This window comes from Python bivittatus, unplaced genomic scaffold (assembly GCF_059951505.1).
Source record: "Python bivittatus isolate LINGU-HERP-01145 unplaced genomic scaffold, Pbiv_v1 ctg000020_np1212, whole genome shotgun sequence".
Classification (NCBI taxonomy): domain Eukaryota; kingdom Metazoa; phylum Chordata; class Lepidosauria; order Squamata; family Pythonidae; genus Python; species Python bivittatus.
Genome location: NW_028277030.1, coordinates 78275483 through 78295031, shown reverse-complemented (window position 1 = coordinate 78295031; position 19549 = coordinate 78275483). Strand labels below are relative to the sequence as shown.

Genomic DNA, 19549 nt, shown 5'->3' with positions numbered 1-19549 from the left:
CCTGCTTATCTGTTCTTCAGATACATAATGAAAAAGGATTTAAAACTCTGGCATTAGGGTTATTTCGATTGGTTAGCTTATTGCAATGTTCCTTCCAGTTGAAAAAGAATGATTACAAAATTAGAAATATCCAAAATTACAGTGTTAATGGGTGAACCATTGGAAGACCTGAAGGACCAGGTTGGGACACATCTTCTTGGAGAGAATTTATGTATTGGTCGCTAAAACTTGACACCATTTTGATGGCAGTCAATCAAGATGCACCTAAAGGAATGTAGAAATTTGTTGCCCTTTCCAAACTATTTAATATGAGAACTCACCCATCAAAGCACAACCTGTTTAGCAATGACATTTTGACTGATGGCTTCTTTTTCTTCTGCCTATCATGATAATCACTGCACAGCATAACAGTATCAATCTATTTTTGGTGTATTTCATATTAGTTGAGGGCAGGGGTGTTCAAGCTTTTTCAGACCACAAAACCTGCTAGTTGAGAAAGCATTTCCTGGATCTCCTGCTGCCTCCCTCTCAGACACACACAAAATAATGAATCACCATGAGCACAAATGCTTCCGAATGTCAGCTGAGAAACGCTACCTGTTCCACTGTAGAAAAAATGCTGTGGAGGTCCCTAGTTTTGTTCAAGTGTACTCTTTTTCTCCCCTTAGTCTCTCACAGAAGCCCATCAGGTTCTCCTCTGCGGAACCCAGCTTGAAAAACCCTGATCTAGGCAATGACAGTCTCAGGTTTAAAACATGCTAAGTATAGGTGTCTGTCCTCGTTATCCAAATGTGTGCATGAATTTGCAGCTAATGGGATGGATAATCTTTATGTGAGAAACTTATTGTGTCAAGTCCACAAATAAATTACCATATCATAGTCCTAATTTTATAAAATTTTAGGAGATTTTTATATTTATGTCTTTTTAATCTCATGAACTGTAACATTATTTTTTTTACAAAAAGGAATTCTGCTTTCAGGTGGCTAAGAAAAGCAGTTTCATGCTGTAGACTATAAGATACACATTAGCTCATAGCTCACTGTATTAAGAAAACCCAAGAAATTTTGTATTTTTTCCTCTTTTCTAAGGCTATTTGCTATTGATTATAATGTTCTGTATGGAAAAGTATAGTAATGGAAAAACCCAAATAAATTTCTCTCTTTGTTTTAAACTTATAAATCTGTTGAAAAAAAAAGTAATGGTTTACTAATATCCAGTGATCATCTGATAGAATAAGATTGTTGGGGTTTATTAATGTATTTATTATATTTTTATTGCTACATTGATTTACCATTTTTCTGCCGAAGATTTGAAGAAATTTATACTGTGTACTAAAAATTTACAGCTCATCTATTAAAATGCAGGTGATGACACACAGCCCTACATATGTTACAGTGTTTTCTGTTGTTAATTGCAGTAAATGTAGTACTATTTCTTTGTTTTGCTCCTATTTTTTAAACTGTATTCAGCTAAAGTACCCTGTAAAATCTATCTTACAATGTTGACACAGAGTGAAGGGGATCCAAGAACAAAAGATGAAGTCATAGCCATTTTTTTTTATAGTTTCCATAGATCTCCACCCATCAACAATGTTCCAGGAGCCAAATTAGGTTATAAAATATAATTACCATGATAACTGTATACTGCTGACACTTTTTAAAATATTGTACTTGAATATTGAATATCATTAGTTGAATGCAAAATGTTATAGTATTCCAGAACCTTTCATTTTTATTGTCAAAAGTTTGTCCTGATTAAAAATACTCACTACGTGACCCAGGGTTTTCATGTACACTTCATAAAATGATGTGTATCCTGATTTCACACACTGTATTGTGGTAATATGCTTTGTGTAATTTTGGCATAGTATACTGTGAGAACTCAGCTGTAGTATTTTTGGATCTGAGGTCCTAATGGTTTAGGTCATTCTTTTAATATGGTACCTATACAAATACTTCATTTATTTATTTAGTCATGGTCTACATTGCTTATTGCAGCCATTCCCCAATTGCTGCCCTCCCTGATCCCAGCTAATATATAGGTTTTTCTTTGCTGAGCTTTACTGTCTCAAATAATTAGTTCTGCAGTACTTAGAAATATTCACTCAGGGACTATTTTTAAGAAAGAAAGTCACACTTGGCAAGCCTGAACTAATCAATTCTACTGTTGATGCATGTATTGATCTACCCATAAATAAAGACAGGCAAAAAAAACCCCAAGGACACCTTCATTTTCTTTTCCACTGCAAATAGAAAATGTCCTCTAACTGTATGTAAATATGCTTCCTCAAACTGATAGAAATGATGCCTAAAAACAGAGATCAGATTGACATGGGTCCTCAAATTAGTACCAAGATGCCATCTCTTAAAATGTATTAAGTTATTTTTATTTATAAGTTTTTCAAACCTAATAAAAAGTTTATTCTCTCCAAAAGGGAGAAGTTATTTTCAATATAATATTTTAAAAGTTCATGTATTAACTTACTGTTATGAGGTGAGTGGGTTGAATAATGAATTTTATATTAGTTGGCAAACGTGTCAAACCATGTGGCTGTGCACCACAACATGCCTGAGTGCTTTTATTCTGGTTGAAAATTATACATGTCCTACAGAGCTAGATAGCTCTGCCCTTCCTTCCTTCCTTCCTTCCTTCCTTCCTTCCTTCCTTCCTTCCTTCCTTCCTTCCTTCCTTCCTCCTCCCTCCCTCCCTCCCTCTCTCCCTCTTTTCTTTTCTTTTCTTTCTTTCTTTCTTTCTTTCTTTCTTTCTTTCTTTCTTTCTTTCTTTCTTTCTTTCTTTCTTTCTTTCTTTCTTCTGTTTTTTCTGTTTTTTCTGTTTTTTCTGTTTTTCTTTCGCCAAGTTGTGTTCCTTGTTCATAAGCTACCATCGAAAAGCAGTTTAGGGGAAATACAGCAAAAAAAGAAAAAAGAAACTTGGTAGAGAGAAGGTGAGGTAACGATTCTTCACTTACAGTGCTATTTTTCTGTACCAAATCAGTCTCTCCTTCTACTGCCTTATTCTAGTAGGAGTTTTGGTAATGTGTCCTTGACCATTTACTTAGCTGATAGAATTCACTTAATCCTTACAGAGTGGCCTCCATGCTTTGGAATCTCTCCAGAAGTCCATGCAGTTCCCAGTCCATGCTCTGGCATTTCACAGAGCAGTTAAACAACTTTGTTCCATTATGTTTTTAGTATGATGAGTATTCACCTTGGGTGGTGTATCAGGGTGGGGAGGCAGTGAAGATGTGTGTGTGTGTGTGTGTGCTTGCATTGTTGTATGCTGCTGAAAATCTTTGGATTGGGGCAGGTTACAAAAACTGTAAAACAACAATTCACATATAAGGCAAGCATGGACTGCTGCTGGCCCCAAATGGGCTGATTCGTCCATTGATCTCATTCCCTTCCTGCCTCACCTGTAGTGTGGATGCATGCAAAAGATCACCTTGAGTTCTTAGGCTGGCATTCCTTCACTGGGTGATTATAACCCAATATCCAGTGGCACCTGCTGTAGCTGAAATACCAATGCATTTTGAGGTTTCTGGCTATCTCCTGATGGCTGGTGAACCTTCAGGAGTCCAACACATTCCCATCTGGTCTGAGAATTATGAGGCTTGATTTACCATCCCGTGATTTCCACCTGAGAACATATGAACTCACTTGAAGACTATAGGATGTTCACACAATATGTTATACCATAGTGTAGTAGGCTTAGTGTGATGTTTGAACTTCAGTCATGGCCAGAATTGTGATTAAGAGAGAAAAAGAGATGTTTAGTTTACTTAAGTTATGACTTCATATGTTGTTTGATCCTTAATGGGGGGAAAGAGGGGGCTAACCAACAATTACTTTTCTACCTCCACACGAGTGTCAATAAAGCAGAATCTCTACTGCTTCAGATGCTTCTATTTAGAAATAAAGGCTTTGGGGAAGGGGGAATAGATTTTCTCTATCCTACATATGATGGCACTGACTACCATGCACCTGTATTCTAGTCTCTCTCTCACCTCACATAGAGTAGTGATGAGCAAACCATTCAGGGGAAAAAGGATTATAACAAAGAGTTAGAGGTGAAAAAAATGGAATCTATAAGCCACATTTTCTGGCAGGATTAAGATTAGTTTCTAACACATTTGAGAAATAAGGAAGGCTGCTAAGACAGGAAAGAAGAAATATAGGGAACAACATTTTCATAAAATATTGTTTTGTTCTTCCCACTGCAGTCATCTATTTCTATTTTGTAAGTGATCCAATTTCTGTGCACATACATATTTACACACATATTCTAACAAATTTAGATTACATATAACAGTAATTTATAATATGATTTGCTGATTTGTTTTGAGATTAGCAGTGATATGTTAACCTGCTTGTGGCTTAATGTTAGCTGTAGACTAAGCTTCTATGACTTATTCCAGAAATCATGGGTAAAATATGGTTTATGGGTTCTCAGTTTGTTTTTGGGCTGTAAATACTTGATTAGTGATTCAGTCTACTTTTGTGGATTGCCCTCAGTGATTCATCAGTGTTTGGTCTCAGTATTTTAAAATTGTTTGAAAATTACTGGGGCAATTTCCAGTCTAGTTTGCACCCAACACGCTCTCAGTAAGTCCCTATATCTAGGTCAGAGCAAATGCACCACTCAGTTTAGCTAGCAAAAAATATAACTTGGTGTTTGTTCATTAAGCATCAGCAAACATAAACAGTTAACTGGTATAATGGTACAAAAGCAGGAAGAAAGAGAAAGAGGGAAATGAACAACAGGCAAGAGATTAGAAAGGCAGAGAGCTTAATATCAACAGTCTATATCATCTATATATCACAAGCTTTCCAGTACCATTAGAAATAATGCTATAGGTAATTAGCATGGGCAAACCCAAAGGGAGTCGTTTTAGTTATTCCACCTTTAAGCCTTTTTTTACATAGCAGTAGCAGAAATAGAGACAAAAAGTAGGTCACCAAGTAATACCTCCCCTATTCTACACCATTAAAGAAACAATTTGTTGGACTGGGATGATGTATCCAAGAAATGTATCATACTGCATGTGGAACAACAGTGCCAAAACTCTCACATAAAGTAGGCTGAAACTAATGCTGTTCAGAAGAATCATAAGAATTATGTATGTTTTACAATCTCATCTTCTTCCATGCAGTCTTTGTGATATTTTAGAAACTTCTCAAGAAGTTTGTGTTCTTCTATAGAGATGCATCTTAGTTTATATTTTGGAAATTATCCATGATCCAATGTTAATCTGTCAAATAATTGATTCAATATGTCATTCAAACCATATAGCCAATTTAATTCATAAATTTGCTAAAGCATTTTGAACATTTGATTTGGTGAATCACTTTGAAGTAGAGATTTGATTAAATCACTTTGAACTGAATTGAATTGACTCTCCATGTTGAATCTTCATACAATCTCAAAACAATATTAGGCGTTTTCTGATATTTTCTTTTCAAACTGAATCACATAATTTAAACTGCAAGAAGTGATTTATTTTTGAGATTATATGTTTTTTCCCCTATTTCAGCTTGCTTGCTTGCTTGCTTGCTCGCTCGCTCGCTCGCTCGCTCGCTTATTTATTTATTTATTTATTAAATTTATATGCCACCCATCTCCCCCAGAGGATGACTCTGGGTGGCTCACAGTTAAAATAAAACCTCAAAAGCAGTTAAAAATATAAATAACACATTAATTTAGTTAAAAAGTTGAACTATATAAAAAGACCATATACATAAAAAGACAAAAAACATTCAAGTTTCAGAGAATCGGGGGTGGGGGGACAATAATTTGTCAGTGATGACAAATTTATCCTAAAAGGCATACTTTTTTTCTCCCTTCCAGGATTTCCCTCTGTAAGAAAATATCTATAATTCTAGAAGAAGTAATTTAGTTGCATATGACATTTTCCATGATAACACTGTAATGAAAAAATATGCCTAATACGATTCTACTTTCATTTGATTCATACCGGGGATGGGAATCATTTTAAGATCTGGATCTGATAATCCTCAGTCCAGTTTGCCATGCCCCTATACCCTAAAACTAGCAAGGCCATTTATACAATTGGCAGTTTTTAAAAAAAAGTCATCTCCATGCACAGGAGATCCAGATTGCATCAACAACATGTGGCATTGAGAAACTTTAATCTCTACCTTCTATTTTATTGGAGTCCCAATATATGTTACATTCATCCCTGCCTCCTGTTCACTTTGTGGAATAAAGCTTTTATTGGGGTAAAAGCTTGCTAACCTACTAGAAAGACATCTGGCTATTTGGACATAAAAGTTGTTGAACTAAATATATATTTCCATGGTACCTGATTCAGTGTATCTTGATTGATTTGTTTTTTATCTCGCATTATCTTTTATAGAACTACTAAAATAGGCTGTCATTTACAAGTGTACCATGCTTAATCCATTTCTAAGATGCCACTGCTTTTTCTTCCCCTTCACTCCAGTCCCATCTACCTCTGGAGACGCCTAGTTGACATGGAGGGTCCAATGCTTTGAATTCGATCAAATGACACTTTATTATCCAAGAAAGCGTTCTGTTATGACAGATTAAATGTATTCTGCATTACAAATAAATCAGTGCTGATAAGAAAGTAAATTATACATGGAGTGCTAACAAAGCTCTAAAGTATTGAAAACATACAATAGAAGAGTAAAATATCTGTGCTCTGCCTACCCTGGCGTTATGTCCAGGAAGACATGTTTGGGCATGTTTGTTTATGAAACTCTGTTTGCTTTTCTACCACTGACAATAAGAAAGAGTACTTTCCCACATTAGTTAAATTAATACTGAAAGAACAGTTTGTCTTCAAATAATGAATGTATTTAGAAAATCTTTTAATGCTGAGAAGAAAAAAAAATATACAACAGTTGTTAGGAAAATCAGAATTCTAACTCTCTCATAAATGATGAGAAATTCCAGATAGCACTGTGAAGCTTAATTTTCTTTTGATGAGAAAATACTGGGTAAATTATGACTTTGTAAAATAGTGAATAGATGAATAGTTGAAGCTATAACATACAGCAAATCTGGCATCACATTAGATTTGCAGGCAGCACCTTCTACACCTTTTACAAGGGGTACATTCTTCCTTAGCTAACTCTAATAATAATTCTCAGCTCTCTGTGTTCCAGAAGTCAAGACTGCTAACTGCTTCTGCTGTTCCCCACACACATCTGCAGATCTTTCAACTTATCCATTCTCTTTATGTGAATTGTTCATTTAAAAAAAAAAAGTGCACAACCATTAATTTTTATCAGAACTCTTACCACTGTGGGAATAATCAAGTTGACCAAACATACAGTAGGCTGATTGGCCAAAATGAAATAATGGAAGCAAGCTTGTCATTACATTTACTCATGCTAACTGAGAGCATCTTTTTATGAGTCTTTTCCCCAGTGAATTTAATAACTATCTGAGCATGTGATTGGATTTGGTGTTATTGGTGAATGACCAAATAGTTATGAATACCATTCATACTTTTTACAAGCTTGACTGACATGTCTGCTGTGACCTTTACTTGTTAAAAAAATGGAGCCATTGTAATACATGTTTTGTTACAGTATAGACAGTGTAATGTGCTTTATGTGCAACTGCCACCTTTGAAACTTGCTCAGAAATTAGAGAATTTGAAATTTTAGCATTGGTTGCCATTAGTTTCTGGTTTCATTTCAACATTCAGTGCCCTTCTTGGCCCTTAAAAATTAAGTCCAATTTCCTAGGTCCAATTTCCCATAATTGGTGCCCTCCAGATGTGTTTGACTTCAACCTTCGTAAATCCCAGCATGGTTATAAACTCGAGGATGCTAGCTGGGAATTACAGGAATTGAATACCTAGACATCAGGAAGATATAATATTGGTGAATGTGAATCTCATTTGATACTGAAAACTGCTGCTGTTATAGACAACCCTTACTGATTTAGATGGCCCAATGGTCTGGTTTAATATAAAGCACCTCCCTGTGTTTCTATTAAAGGGATAATGACTATGCGTTATTTGGCAGATCGCATTAAGCTGTGATGCGGTTTGATTCATTTTGGCTGGTATGTTATATATATTAGGTGACCGCAGCCAAATGTGGCTTATTTAACAAGCCATCCTTGCAGCCCGCTTAAGCAAAATGCTTAAAATGTGAGGCTTGTGTCTGTTATATTATAGATGCTTCCAAACAGTACAATGTAGTACAGCTTACTGTGTTCATCATATGGTGACAGGAAACATTACAAAACAATATGAAGATAGTTGATTTCATCCCATCGTCTTTTTCATAGTTGTAATCCTATGTTATGTATAGTTAATACTCTGCATAGGGAAAGTATTTTCATAATAGTTAGGATGATTTTTTTTAAAAAAATACTCAAGTAAGTTTGAAGAAAGGAAGAGAGAGTTGAGGAACAGAACCATATCCAAACTATTTTGTTTATTTTAACTACTTTTTAAATATTATACTAAAGCACTAAAATATTTCTTTAAAAATGATGAAATCACTAATGTTCCGAGCTTTTCAAAATTCTACAATGGGACCTTCAGTTTTTCTTAGTCCTTAGACTACCCATATATTGTGTTTCTTGTAAGTGTTCATTTATGTTACATGACCTGATTTATGTGTTGATTGCCAAAGCTATTTAGCCCTCTGTAGTTTGAGGAGTAATTTAAAAAAAAAAAAGTGTAAGGATGCTAAAGTAGACATGCATTTTTGCCATTATCTAGAAATGCAACATGTGTTGCAAATCTTTTTTACCTGCTGTCTGTCCATGATAGTGGGCAATAACAGGAATTCACTACATCTTCACTATGAGTTGTGGTTTCCCAGGACTTGTTTCAACAACACAGGAAGTGGTATAAAATCATTCTTCCTTCTGTGAGTCATCATTGCTACTTAGAAACAGGCTGTTTATCAATTCATGTAATTTACATAAAATATATCAATATTGTGTCAGAGCTATGGTGAAGAATTACTTCTTATGCATTTATAACTTCTTTAGCCCAGAACTCAATACTTTTGAAGTCAGTTCGGTTTTTAATGCAGTATAACTTCTGTTCTCCAGTACCAGAAAATAAAGTGGTGGGTGGAACCTTGGAAAAAGTAAACTGTGCTATGATGTTTTGGCCTAGCATCTTGCAGAATAGTTCCATGTTACTGTATTGTTCAAACTTCCATTTTCAAAAACAATGAATAATCTGATTAAATAAATCTGTAATTGGTATTAATAGCCTCAAAATAATAGAAAACTATTATTTAGGCAGGGTAATGGAGATATAGCATTTTAAAACAGAAAGTAAACACTGATTCAGTTCCATTAAAAATTAATCCACATTGCCAATAGTTTCAGTATATTCTTGAGCTGTAAATAGAGCAGATACAGTGGCTGGTGTGGGTCTTCCGGGCTGTGTGGCCATGGTCTTGAAGTTTTGTTTCCTAACGTTTCGCCAGCACCTGTGACCGGCATCTTCAGAGTGCAGGAGCACAGACAGGAGCAGTTCTCTGCGAAGAAAGCCTTCGACAATACAGAGCAGATACAATTATTTTTATCAGAAGGTGATAATCATAAAGATAATGGGCTGGATACATTCCTATTCAAGAAAATATTTTGAACAATAGCTGACAATTATTTAAATAAAAATTTCAATCAGGTACACATATTTGGCTTTTTGTTTATTACATTTATAAACAAATATTCATAGAAATTGAGTACAAAATATAAAGTTGCTATTCTATACATCCAGAGTTATGTGTGCATATAGAAAATCTATATAGAAGAGGATGTATAGTAAAGGAAAGGTTCAAGATTGGGATGAAGTGGGGAAGATAATACATTTTTGGTAACACATCAGTTCTTCCACATATCTTCAACTTGTGATCTTGAGAATCTCAGAATGAAATTCTTCCTAGGCAAAAGAAATGTACTCCCTTGTTTATTTGATTCCATCAGTGGGTAGTTGTAATTGATTTCACCCACTCTTAATAATAGGAAGGTGAATTATTCACTTTTAAGTACTTTTATGACCCACTCATTTCTGATAAGAGTTAGTAATGAATATGATATTCATGCATGTAACCAATGCTGATTTAGGTTAACTTAATATAAATTAAATAAACTATTGCTTTACATACATTTCTTCTTTGTTTTTTGTAATAACAGAAATTTTTGTTAATTATTTTTTCCCCTTATGGGTCTCTTTTCAAAGTCTGAGTCTTTAACAGCAGAGTCTGGAGCAATATTATAGTATGATGTACTTAGCAGAAGAAAATTATTTACAACCATATCACCAGCATATATATTCTTAAATACGATAAAATATTATTTGATAATATTTACACTAATCATGTATAGAGGAATCAATATTTGTTGAAATTCTGCAAATAAAAGTGGAGTAAAATTGTTATCTTCCTTCAGCATACTTTATCAAAATATATTATTAATTTGAAGAGTATAGCTGGGGATGTCATTCAGAATGAAATTCTGACCTATCACATGGTGATGAATTCTGACACCATTCCAAAAACAGCTGGAGGTTTTTATCAGAGAAGATGTTGTCTTCACTTAATTCACAAATAATAGTGGCCTATGCAAACCAGGGTGTTGTTTAAGGAACTGCAGACAGGTGCTATGTGGATGCTCACATGTGTTCTGGAACACTGTTTGCCTTTGAATCCAAAATGCTGCCCTAATAGTAAAATGTTCCCAGGACAATTACATTCTAGACAGCTCAATAAAAATGCCATCAGTATTAATTTACTTGGGAGCCAGGTTGGTCTAGTGGTTAAAGGTACTAGGCTAGAAACTGGGAGTCCATGAGTTCTAGTTCCACCTTAGGCATGAAGCCAGCTGGGTGACCTTGGGCCAGTCACTCCCTCTCAGCCCTAGGAAGGAGGCAAGGGCAAACCAATTCCAAAGTCTTGCCAAGAAAACTGCAGGGACTCATCCAGGCAGTCACTAGGAGTCAGCACTGACTCATAGGCACAAAAAGCATCCTCCCCCCCCGCATATTTAATTAAGTTATTTATTTAACATATCTATATGGCTGCTATTTGAACAAGGCACTCTGGGCAACGAACAAAGATAAAAACAGATCCAAAGTCACAATCCATTACAGGAAAAAAAAAGAAGTTGAGGCCCCATAACTGATACACCCACACCAGATCTCCATTAACACCCTCGCTCCAGTGGCTGGGGAACAACCAGGTCTTCATGGCCTTCTGAAAAGCCAGCAGGGTTGGGGCTATCTGTATCTTGGAGGGAGGTTGTTCCACAGAACAGAGAAGTTATGCTTCTTGGGACCCGCCAAGTGACACTGTTTCACCAGTGGGGCCTAGAGAGCATGCCCACTCTGCTGAATCTGGTGGGATGGGCAGAAACCCTTGGGGAGAGGTGCCCCTGCATGTAACCTGGCCTCATGCCATGTAGGACAACCAGCACCTTGAACTGCACCTGGAAGCCTGCTGGGAGCCTGTGCAGCTCACACAGCAACAATGTTACATGGGTGTACCGTGGAGTGCCCTATATTGCACCTGCTGCTGCATTCTGGACCAGCTGAAGCTTAGTTTCAGTTTCATGCCTTTTAACCATTCCACTCTGATATATTGAGCTACAGTATTGGGCCACAGTTGAGGTTAAAAAACTGAAGGAAATTATTTTCACTTGCTGTAAAATAGAAATAATTTTGGTGCTCATTATTAGTTAAAAACTTAGATGGACGTGTGGCTAGCTACTGATGAGGATGGTGTGCTGAGCTATCTACTGTTCCCTTAACCCAGCTATTTTCTCTAATATAGTCAGTTTACCTCACTTAGATAGTAAAATAATTTAAGCAGGATGTTAAGGAAGATGACTCTGCACAAGGGAAAGGGGATCAAAGCTTATTTGGAAGATCCAAAGGAGGTTGAGGAGGTACCACTCCCCAGCAGCAAAGAAGAACTGGAGGAAGAAAGCACTGCCCACAGACATGGACAGATATCTGATTTTGATGTAATTGAACAACTAATCTCCACCTATTTATGATCTGAGCCAGGTTTTGGTACAAGTCTAATCTGGGGAGTTAATCCTCACTTGAATTGCCACCATCAATATGGTCATACTGTAAATTCTGTAAGTCTCAATTCCATTTTGTTTAATGAACAGACCTCTCTGGCAGACCTCAAATCATAGGCACAATAATATAGGTACTTCTTTATGTAACCTGGCCCTATGCCATTTAGGGGTCTAAATTTCAAAGGCTCCCCCCTAAATTGATTAGTGCAGTTTATTAAAAACCAGTCTGGGACTATTACGCTGATCAATTTGCTGTTGACTGTAGTTTGCATTAGTGTAAACTCTGAACTACACAGGCTGTAGTTACTGTAAGGTTATCAGAACATGAGTTACTGGTTCAGTCATTATTTTCCAGAAATGAGCCTGCAGTGACAAGGTAGACTCAGTAAATAACCCTTGAATCTGCATGACGTTACATACAGTACATAAAGCATTTGAAATTATTTTAATAATAGATATTCCAATCCTCAAATATTTGTTAAATTATTTATAAATGTGCCACAACCAACTTCTAAATATTCATGACTTTTTTTGTACTTGTTTTTCATTTTTGTTAGTGTCATTTATCAGATTCTCCTTTCATTGGTTTGTTGTTTTCCTCCCCAACATTAAGGTCTGCTATGGAGGTCAAGACTAGGGCAATATTTTGAAGTTCTTATCTGCATATTTCAGGGCCTGATTATATCTAGATCATTATAAACTGAACAAGCTATTGATGCAAAGTTATTAGTCAGGAAAAAAAGCCTGTGAAACTTGCTCCCTCTGCTGAAAAGCTATAAGAATGAGAACAATGATGGAGGCACTCATTGTCATGGCAACACCTAGAAAGGAATTTCTCTGGTTTCCTTGGTAAAATCCTCTGTCTGATTTGGAGTCTGTTTATGGGACAGTTTTCAAGTACCAAAGTCCATGAAACAAATACAGTGCATTTGGGGTGGGGGGGAAGTGGTTGAGTTTTTTTGTTTCTCTTTGTGCTTTGAAATAGAAAGAAGCATGAGAGTAGTCTCTGCGTTTTATAATTCTCCAGATTTTTAGCATAAATGGTTTTTACTATAGACATTCTAATTGACTTTGGTGAAGCTCAGAAAACTAAGCAGGGTTAGACCTACATAGTTAGATGGGAGACCATTAGGAAATACCATGTTGATAACATCCCAGAAATAGACAACTTCTATATTGGTGCCATGAAAACTACATGGAAGTGTCCTTATAGTCACAAGGAGCTAAGTTTGACTGGAAGGAGATTTTAATGTAACTACCAACATCTACGCCACAAAAGCAAAAAGAATAAGTTGGGACAGGGGGATAAATGTGATTTTCTCTTTGTGCATGCTGATAGTTCAATTAGTTTATCTAATTCACTACAGTGGAACCTCGGTTTACGAACTTAATTTGTTCCGTGACTCTGGTCGCACCCCGAATTGGTCGTAACCTGAAGCAAATTTTCCCATAAGGTTCAATGTAATTACTGTTAATCTGTTCTGGCGTGGAGGACAGGGAGGTGGCTTTTGCTTGGAGGGAGAGTCCCCCTCCCTACGACCACGTGTCAGGGGTGGAAAATGGCCGCGGACCATGTGTCAGGGGCGGAAAAATGGCTGCGGACCACGTGTCAGGAGTGAAAAAATGGCCACGGACCACGTGTCGGGCGGAAAATGGCCACGGACCATGTGTCGGGTGGAAAATGGTCACAGACAAAGTGTCAGGGACGGAAAAATGGCCGCGGACCACGTGTCAGGGACGGAAAAATGGCCGCAGACCACATGTCAGGGGTGGAAAAATGGCCGCGGACCACGTGTCAGGGGCGGGAAAATGGCCGCGGACCATGTCACGGGAGGGAAAATGGCCGCATATCCTGTTCGTACCCCAAGGCGGAGTTCGCAAACCGAGGTAAATTTTTGCGGCCGGAGCTGGTCGTAACCCAAAAAGTTCATTAACAGAGGTGTTCGTAACCCGAGGTACCACTGTACTTGACTTTTGAACTCTGGGAATGCACTGGGATATTATACTTTAAGGCAGTGGTTCTAAATCAGTTGTATGTATATGCCAGGTGGGATTCATAAGAAATCTAGGCAGGGTACAGGGTTAACTATTGAAATTACAACTTTAAATCATTCTTTAAAAAGTGATTTTAGTTTTTATTTTGGTTCTATAACAGTTTGATAGAGAGCGGGAGGGCTTAAGGTATGGAAGACTGAAAACTGCATAAGAAGAAGGGAGGAAGAAAGGAAGGGAGGAAGAAAGGGAGGGAGGGAGGGGTCATGGTTGAGTTTACCCTTTTAATTAGTCAAAGTCCTGATCACATGCTCTCTGCCCTGGTTTTATATACCTTTATATACTTACCTATTTTGCTGAGAAAAAACTTAATGTTCAATGATGGATACTCCCCTCAAATGCACTTTATTGTGGTTATGACCTTCAAGCAGTTATTTGAGGATGGATAGCATAACATTGCCCAAGTGTTGGAAAAACTCCAGGCATTATATCAAAGTGATAGTAATGTTAGACATGCTGCTTCAGAAAGTAGATTTTATTATTCTTTCTTCAGAAGAAAATTTGGAAACAATGTGTTTCTTGGCATTCTGAGGATAAACAAGTAAATCCCAGTTTCTCAAGGAAGACCAGCTTGGCGCCACCTCCTGTGGATGTAAAGAGCTCTTTCTGATCTCAAAAGAAAGTTGAATTATCAGCCAGGGAATGCAGCTATCAAATGGTGTATCAAAAGCTGATTGCCGCACATGGAAGTGACTTTTAAGGAACCGAAAAAAGGACTTCTTATGAATGAGAATGATATTTCTAATACATAGGAACTCAGCAAGTGCTTTTCTGATGAATGGCAGCTAAACCTGGGAAGGATGCTAAGATCTTAACCTTAATAATCTTCAGTGTCAGATTGTGGGTTGCTGGAATAATGTTCTCCTATTTGCCCAATACTTTTATAAATAATAACTAGATTTTCTTTAGATGCGGCCTTTGGATTAGTGCTTCCACCAAATTTTCCTTCTTGACAGTCTTCAGCTCCATTGTCTCTGTGGCTAAGTTTGCATACTGCAAAGATACAAATGTTTGCAGCTTATGGTTTTTGTTTAGTATGTGGTATGAATCTATTAGCTATAGTTTATTCAGCTTGAATAAACCAAGGTAAAATAAATATCTCAGTCTGATGTAGAGAACCAATTAGAGTGTTCTGCAGCTGTAATTACAATCAATTGCAATTTTGCTTAAAAGTTTGCAGTAAAACCTTTAACATATTTGAACGTTACCTGTTTGAGAAAATGGCTGCCATAAAGCTGTGACAAGTCACAGAATGTTGGGAGCATCCTTTTCTTGGTGAGTGTCTATGTTTTCTGAGTTCCTCAGTCAATTGTTCCATTCAATTCCATGGTGACAGGGAGAGAAGCAATAGAGAGTAAGCCTAGTTGGTATCTTGACATGGGTGCAGATTCCAAGTCAAGCAAAACTGGAAGGACAAAGCCAACCACTTTCTACAAAATAATCTTGAATGTATAGCCACCATTCTCAAGAACATCAGGAATTGCTTTGAAATCCTGGATTGCACTGAAAGGTCTCAGGAAGGAACTTAACGAAGAATTTCATACAGCTTTTAGAAGAGACAAGAAGCATAGAGTACTACAAAGACATTCGTAAAAACAATGAAGATAGAAACAAATACAGAAGATCAAGGGAAGCCATCCAAAAACATTTGTAAAAACATTAAAGATGGAAACAAATACAGATCAAGGAAAGCCTTCCAAAAGATCTCCAAACTGAAAAGGAGGTTCCAACCTTGAATTGGTATGCTGAAGGATGCCAATGGGCAGATAATAATTGATTCAGAGAAGGTCAAACAAAGATAGAATGAGTATACTGAAATTTTGTATAGTTGTCAATTCTATATAGATGCCATAGAAGATATTTTCTATTTATAAGAACTTGTAGTACTATAAGATGAAGTTAAATCAGGTCTCCAATCATTACTACATCAGAAGGTTACAGGGACTGATGGAATATCTACAGAAATATATAAGCAAGAAAAGAAGAATCAGTAAAGATTCTAGCTAAACCGCTTGTCAGTCTGGAGAATGACACTGTGGCCAACAAATTGGAATTGACAATGAAGAGATTGAAGTCAGGGATAGCTTCTGCCCTTTAGAATCAATAGAATAAATAAATACACCACAGATTAGCACTTTTTATAGTAGTCAGAGATGTCTTGGAAAAGATATTCAGATGCTGTGATGTACCTACAAAGATTGATATTGTGCAGGCAATGTATTTCCCTGAGACAGTCTATGGAAGTGAAAGTTGGTCTTTAAAGAAGCAGGATAGAAAGAGTATTGATGCTTTTGAACTTACAGAAGACTCCTGTGAATACCATGGATGGCCAAGAAAACAAACATCTTACTGGGAAAGGCAGTCTTATAGATGTACAGTCGGCTTCTAGGTGCAATTCAAGGTACTGTTTGTCACCTATAAAGCCCTTCATGATATAAGGTTGTCTGCAGGGCCACCTGTCTCCAATAGTTTCTGCCAGCTCAGTACTTTCAGGCAGAGTGGGTGCACTCCAGATCCCCTCAATTAAACATTGTCATCTTGTGGGACTTAGGAAACACAACTTCTCTGCCACAACCCCTGTCCTTTGGAAAAGCATCCCCCCCAGCGATAGTTATGGCACCCACTCTCTTAGGGTTCAGGAAGGCTCTTAGGATATAGCTCTGTTCCCAGGCTTGGGATTAGTCTGTTAGTGGAGCCCCTGTAATGTTTTTGTTTTTCTGGTTTGTTTTTTTACTGTTCTTGTCCAGGCTGTTATGCTTTGTGGCTAAGTTTGTAATTGTTTTTAATTGTATATTGGATGTTGTAAGCTGCCCAGAACCCTTTGGGTAGGGGCAGCTATAACAAATCTAATAAATAAATAACATTTTAAAACATTTCCAGTCCTTTTTGGAAATGTCTGTCTCTCTCAACCCACCCACCCACCCTCCATCCATCCATCCATCCATCCATCCATCCATCCATCCATCCATCCATCCATCCATCCATCCATCCATCCATCCATCCATCTATCTATCTATCTATCTATCTATCTATCTATCTATCTATCTATCTATCTATCTATCTATCTACAGACCTATATATACACAGAGAGAGTTCCATTGCTACATCCTATTCTGTAATGACAGATTATTGATATTCCCTGCCCATGGGATAACTGGCTTACTGTAATGGTATATGGGAATGATCTTGGGAGACAGGAGGGAGAGCCACAGACTGGAGAACTGGTGTGTTAAGGGTATCTCAGCCCACAGAAGGAGGGAAGGTGTGGGAAGTGTTTCAGAGGGGACCCTCCCTAGTTTTCTGGAGAGTAAGAGGAAAGGAGGGAAGAAACACTTTCAGTCTTGCGAGATTCTGTTAATGTAATCTTACAGTAAAGATAGAGCTAGCACTCCTGGTTGTGCTTATTGTCTGGACTACCTCGCAGGGCTAACACTTATTTTCATAAATTAAACGTAGTGATAGTGACAGCAAAAACTGGAGAAGGTCACATGCCCCCTTCCCCTGTGTTTACCATACGTGCATCATAAAGAGCTAACTTGACCATATCTGTTCATGGCACTAGAGAAGTGTGTCTGGAAGACCAGTTTATCATACTTTTTACTTCGTTTTCCTTTTTTCAGATGAACAAGAATCTGTGCAAAAGCGGACTTTCACAAAGTGGATCAACACTCATCTAGCCAAGGTAATACATTATTGTGTTTTTTACAGCATTAAAAATTAATTACTACAGAAATAGTAATTAGAAGAATTGAAAAAAGACCTACAATTTGTAAGAAGACAATTAATATTAATATCTCTAAAGGAAAACTGGATAAAATGGATAATGTTGCTTTCCATATTGAAGTGAACACCAAAGCTGTTTCATAATTAACATTTGTATGGCAGTAGAGGGAGTTATTATCACAAGAACGTGTGTTTCCTGTTTAATGCTGGACAGGAAGCTAAAAAGGAAAGGGAAAGTTTGTTTGTACTTGTCTTCTCAGAACTATTTTTTTAAAATGTATTAATCTTAGAAAGTTACAATTGTTTTGATTAGTTCATAAAACAATATGAGAGAGGCACTTTTAATTGAGCTGTGTTTGATGTGAGTCATGAGTATTCTACCTCATCTTACACTGAATTTTCAAATAAAATATATTGGTAAAGAAGAATTAATTATGCTGATTTTTAGAAGCCAACAAAATGATATCAGATTTTTTTCCAGCTAGTATTTGCAGCTAGTATTTTCATAATTTCTTATGTTCTTCAAAGAAAGTATACAAAATTCTACCTTTGGTTTTTGAAAAGTAACAGATATCTTAACATCCCACACTCCTGCTTAGAAATTGGAAATAGCTCTTTCCCTGCTCATTTAGAAACAGGCTCTGGGTTTGCATTCGCTCACTGAACACCTCCCTCATCATTCTCTTAATAAGAGTAAGAACAAATATCATTATTCAAATCATGCTCTCACTTTCTAGAAGGATCCAACTGGGAAAATTTAGTGGGTATTTCTATCAGTGAATCCTACAGAGGAGGCCATTTTTCTACCTTAAAAATGGCTCTGCAGGATTTTCTAATCTTTTGGAGCAAATGTTGGAGAAATATGGCAGAGCTATATGTGGAATGGTAGCAAGGAGAATTCCTGGCTTGTGTGTAAATGTTATATGCACAGTGCTGCATTCCACCTCATCTTCAGAAAATTGGAACTGTCCAATTAACTTATCCCCTGGAATCAAGACAAATTCTTGTCCATCCATCCATCCATCCATCCATCCATTTATTTATAATACACACACACACACACATACATATCCACCCTATTCAAACAAAATGACGCTGGGCAGTGTACAACAAGTCAACAACAAATATACCCCACCCATCCAAAAGCAGCACAATACATTAAAAACCAATTAAAACAATACAATGGCAACCAGACTAAAATATACTGCAACTCAACCAATTGGGAATCCACTTATCCAGGCCCAGGAAAAGAATTGGGTCTTTTTTAAAAAAAATATTTTTTATTGAAAAGTTTGATTACAATAGTAAAAACAAATACAAACTCAGAGAGAAAAAGAGATAGAATAAAAATGCAAAGAAAGAAAAAGAAGAAAGCAAGATAAAGAAAAGGAAAAGAAATATTTAAAGAAGTGACTTCTGATTTTCATCACAAGTACAAATAAACTTAATTCTTAATTCTTCAAGGTTACAGACAAAAATCAATGTGCAAATAAAAAATCATCAACTTTTCAGTCTTGTTGTCAACAAAAAGTCCATAAAGGATTTTCAGAGCTTTATAGAAACATGTCTTCTTTTAACCTTGGTCAAACAAACCAACTTTATATTCCTTCCTTTTACTTCAAACAATCTTGACCTTTAATTCATTCAGATATTGTTGTAGGACTTTATCTCTCTTCAGTTTTTCTTTTTCCCATCCCAAAGGCTTTCTTTCACCAAACCTCTTTT

General features: G+C 36.7%; 1 protein-coding gene across 1 annotated transcript in view; it reads left to right on the top strand.

Moving 5' to 3' along the window:
- The window catches only part of LOC148217103 (calmin-like), a 50137-nt gene that overhangs the window by 13102 nt on the left and 17486 nt on the right, over positions 1 to 19549 (top strand). Inside the window, exon 2 of the mRNA XM_088130750.1 lies at positions 17722 to 17783. Coding sequence (XP_087986876.1) covers positions 17722 to 17783 — 62 coding nt within the window. The remainder of the gene's footprint in view (positions 1 to 17721; positions 17784 to 19549) is intronic.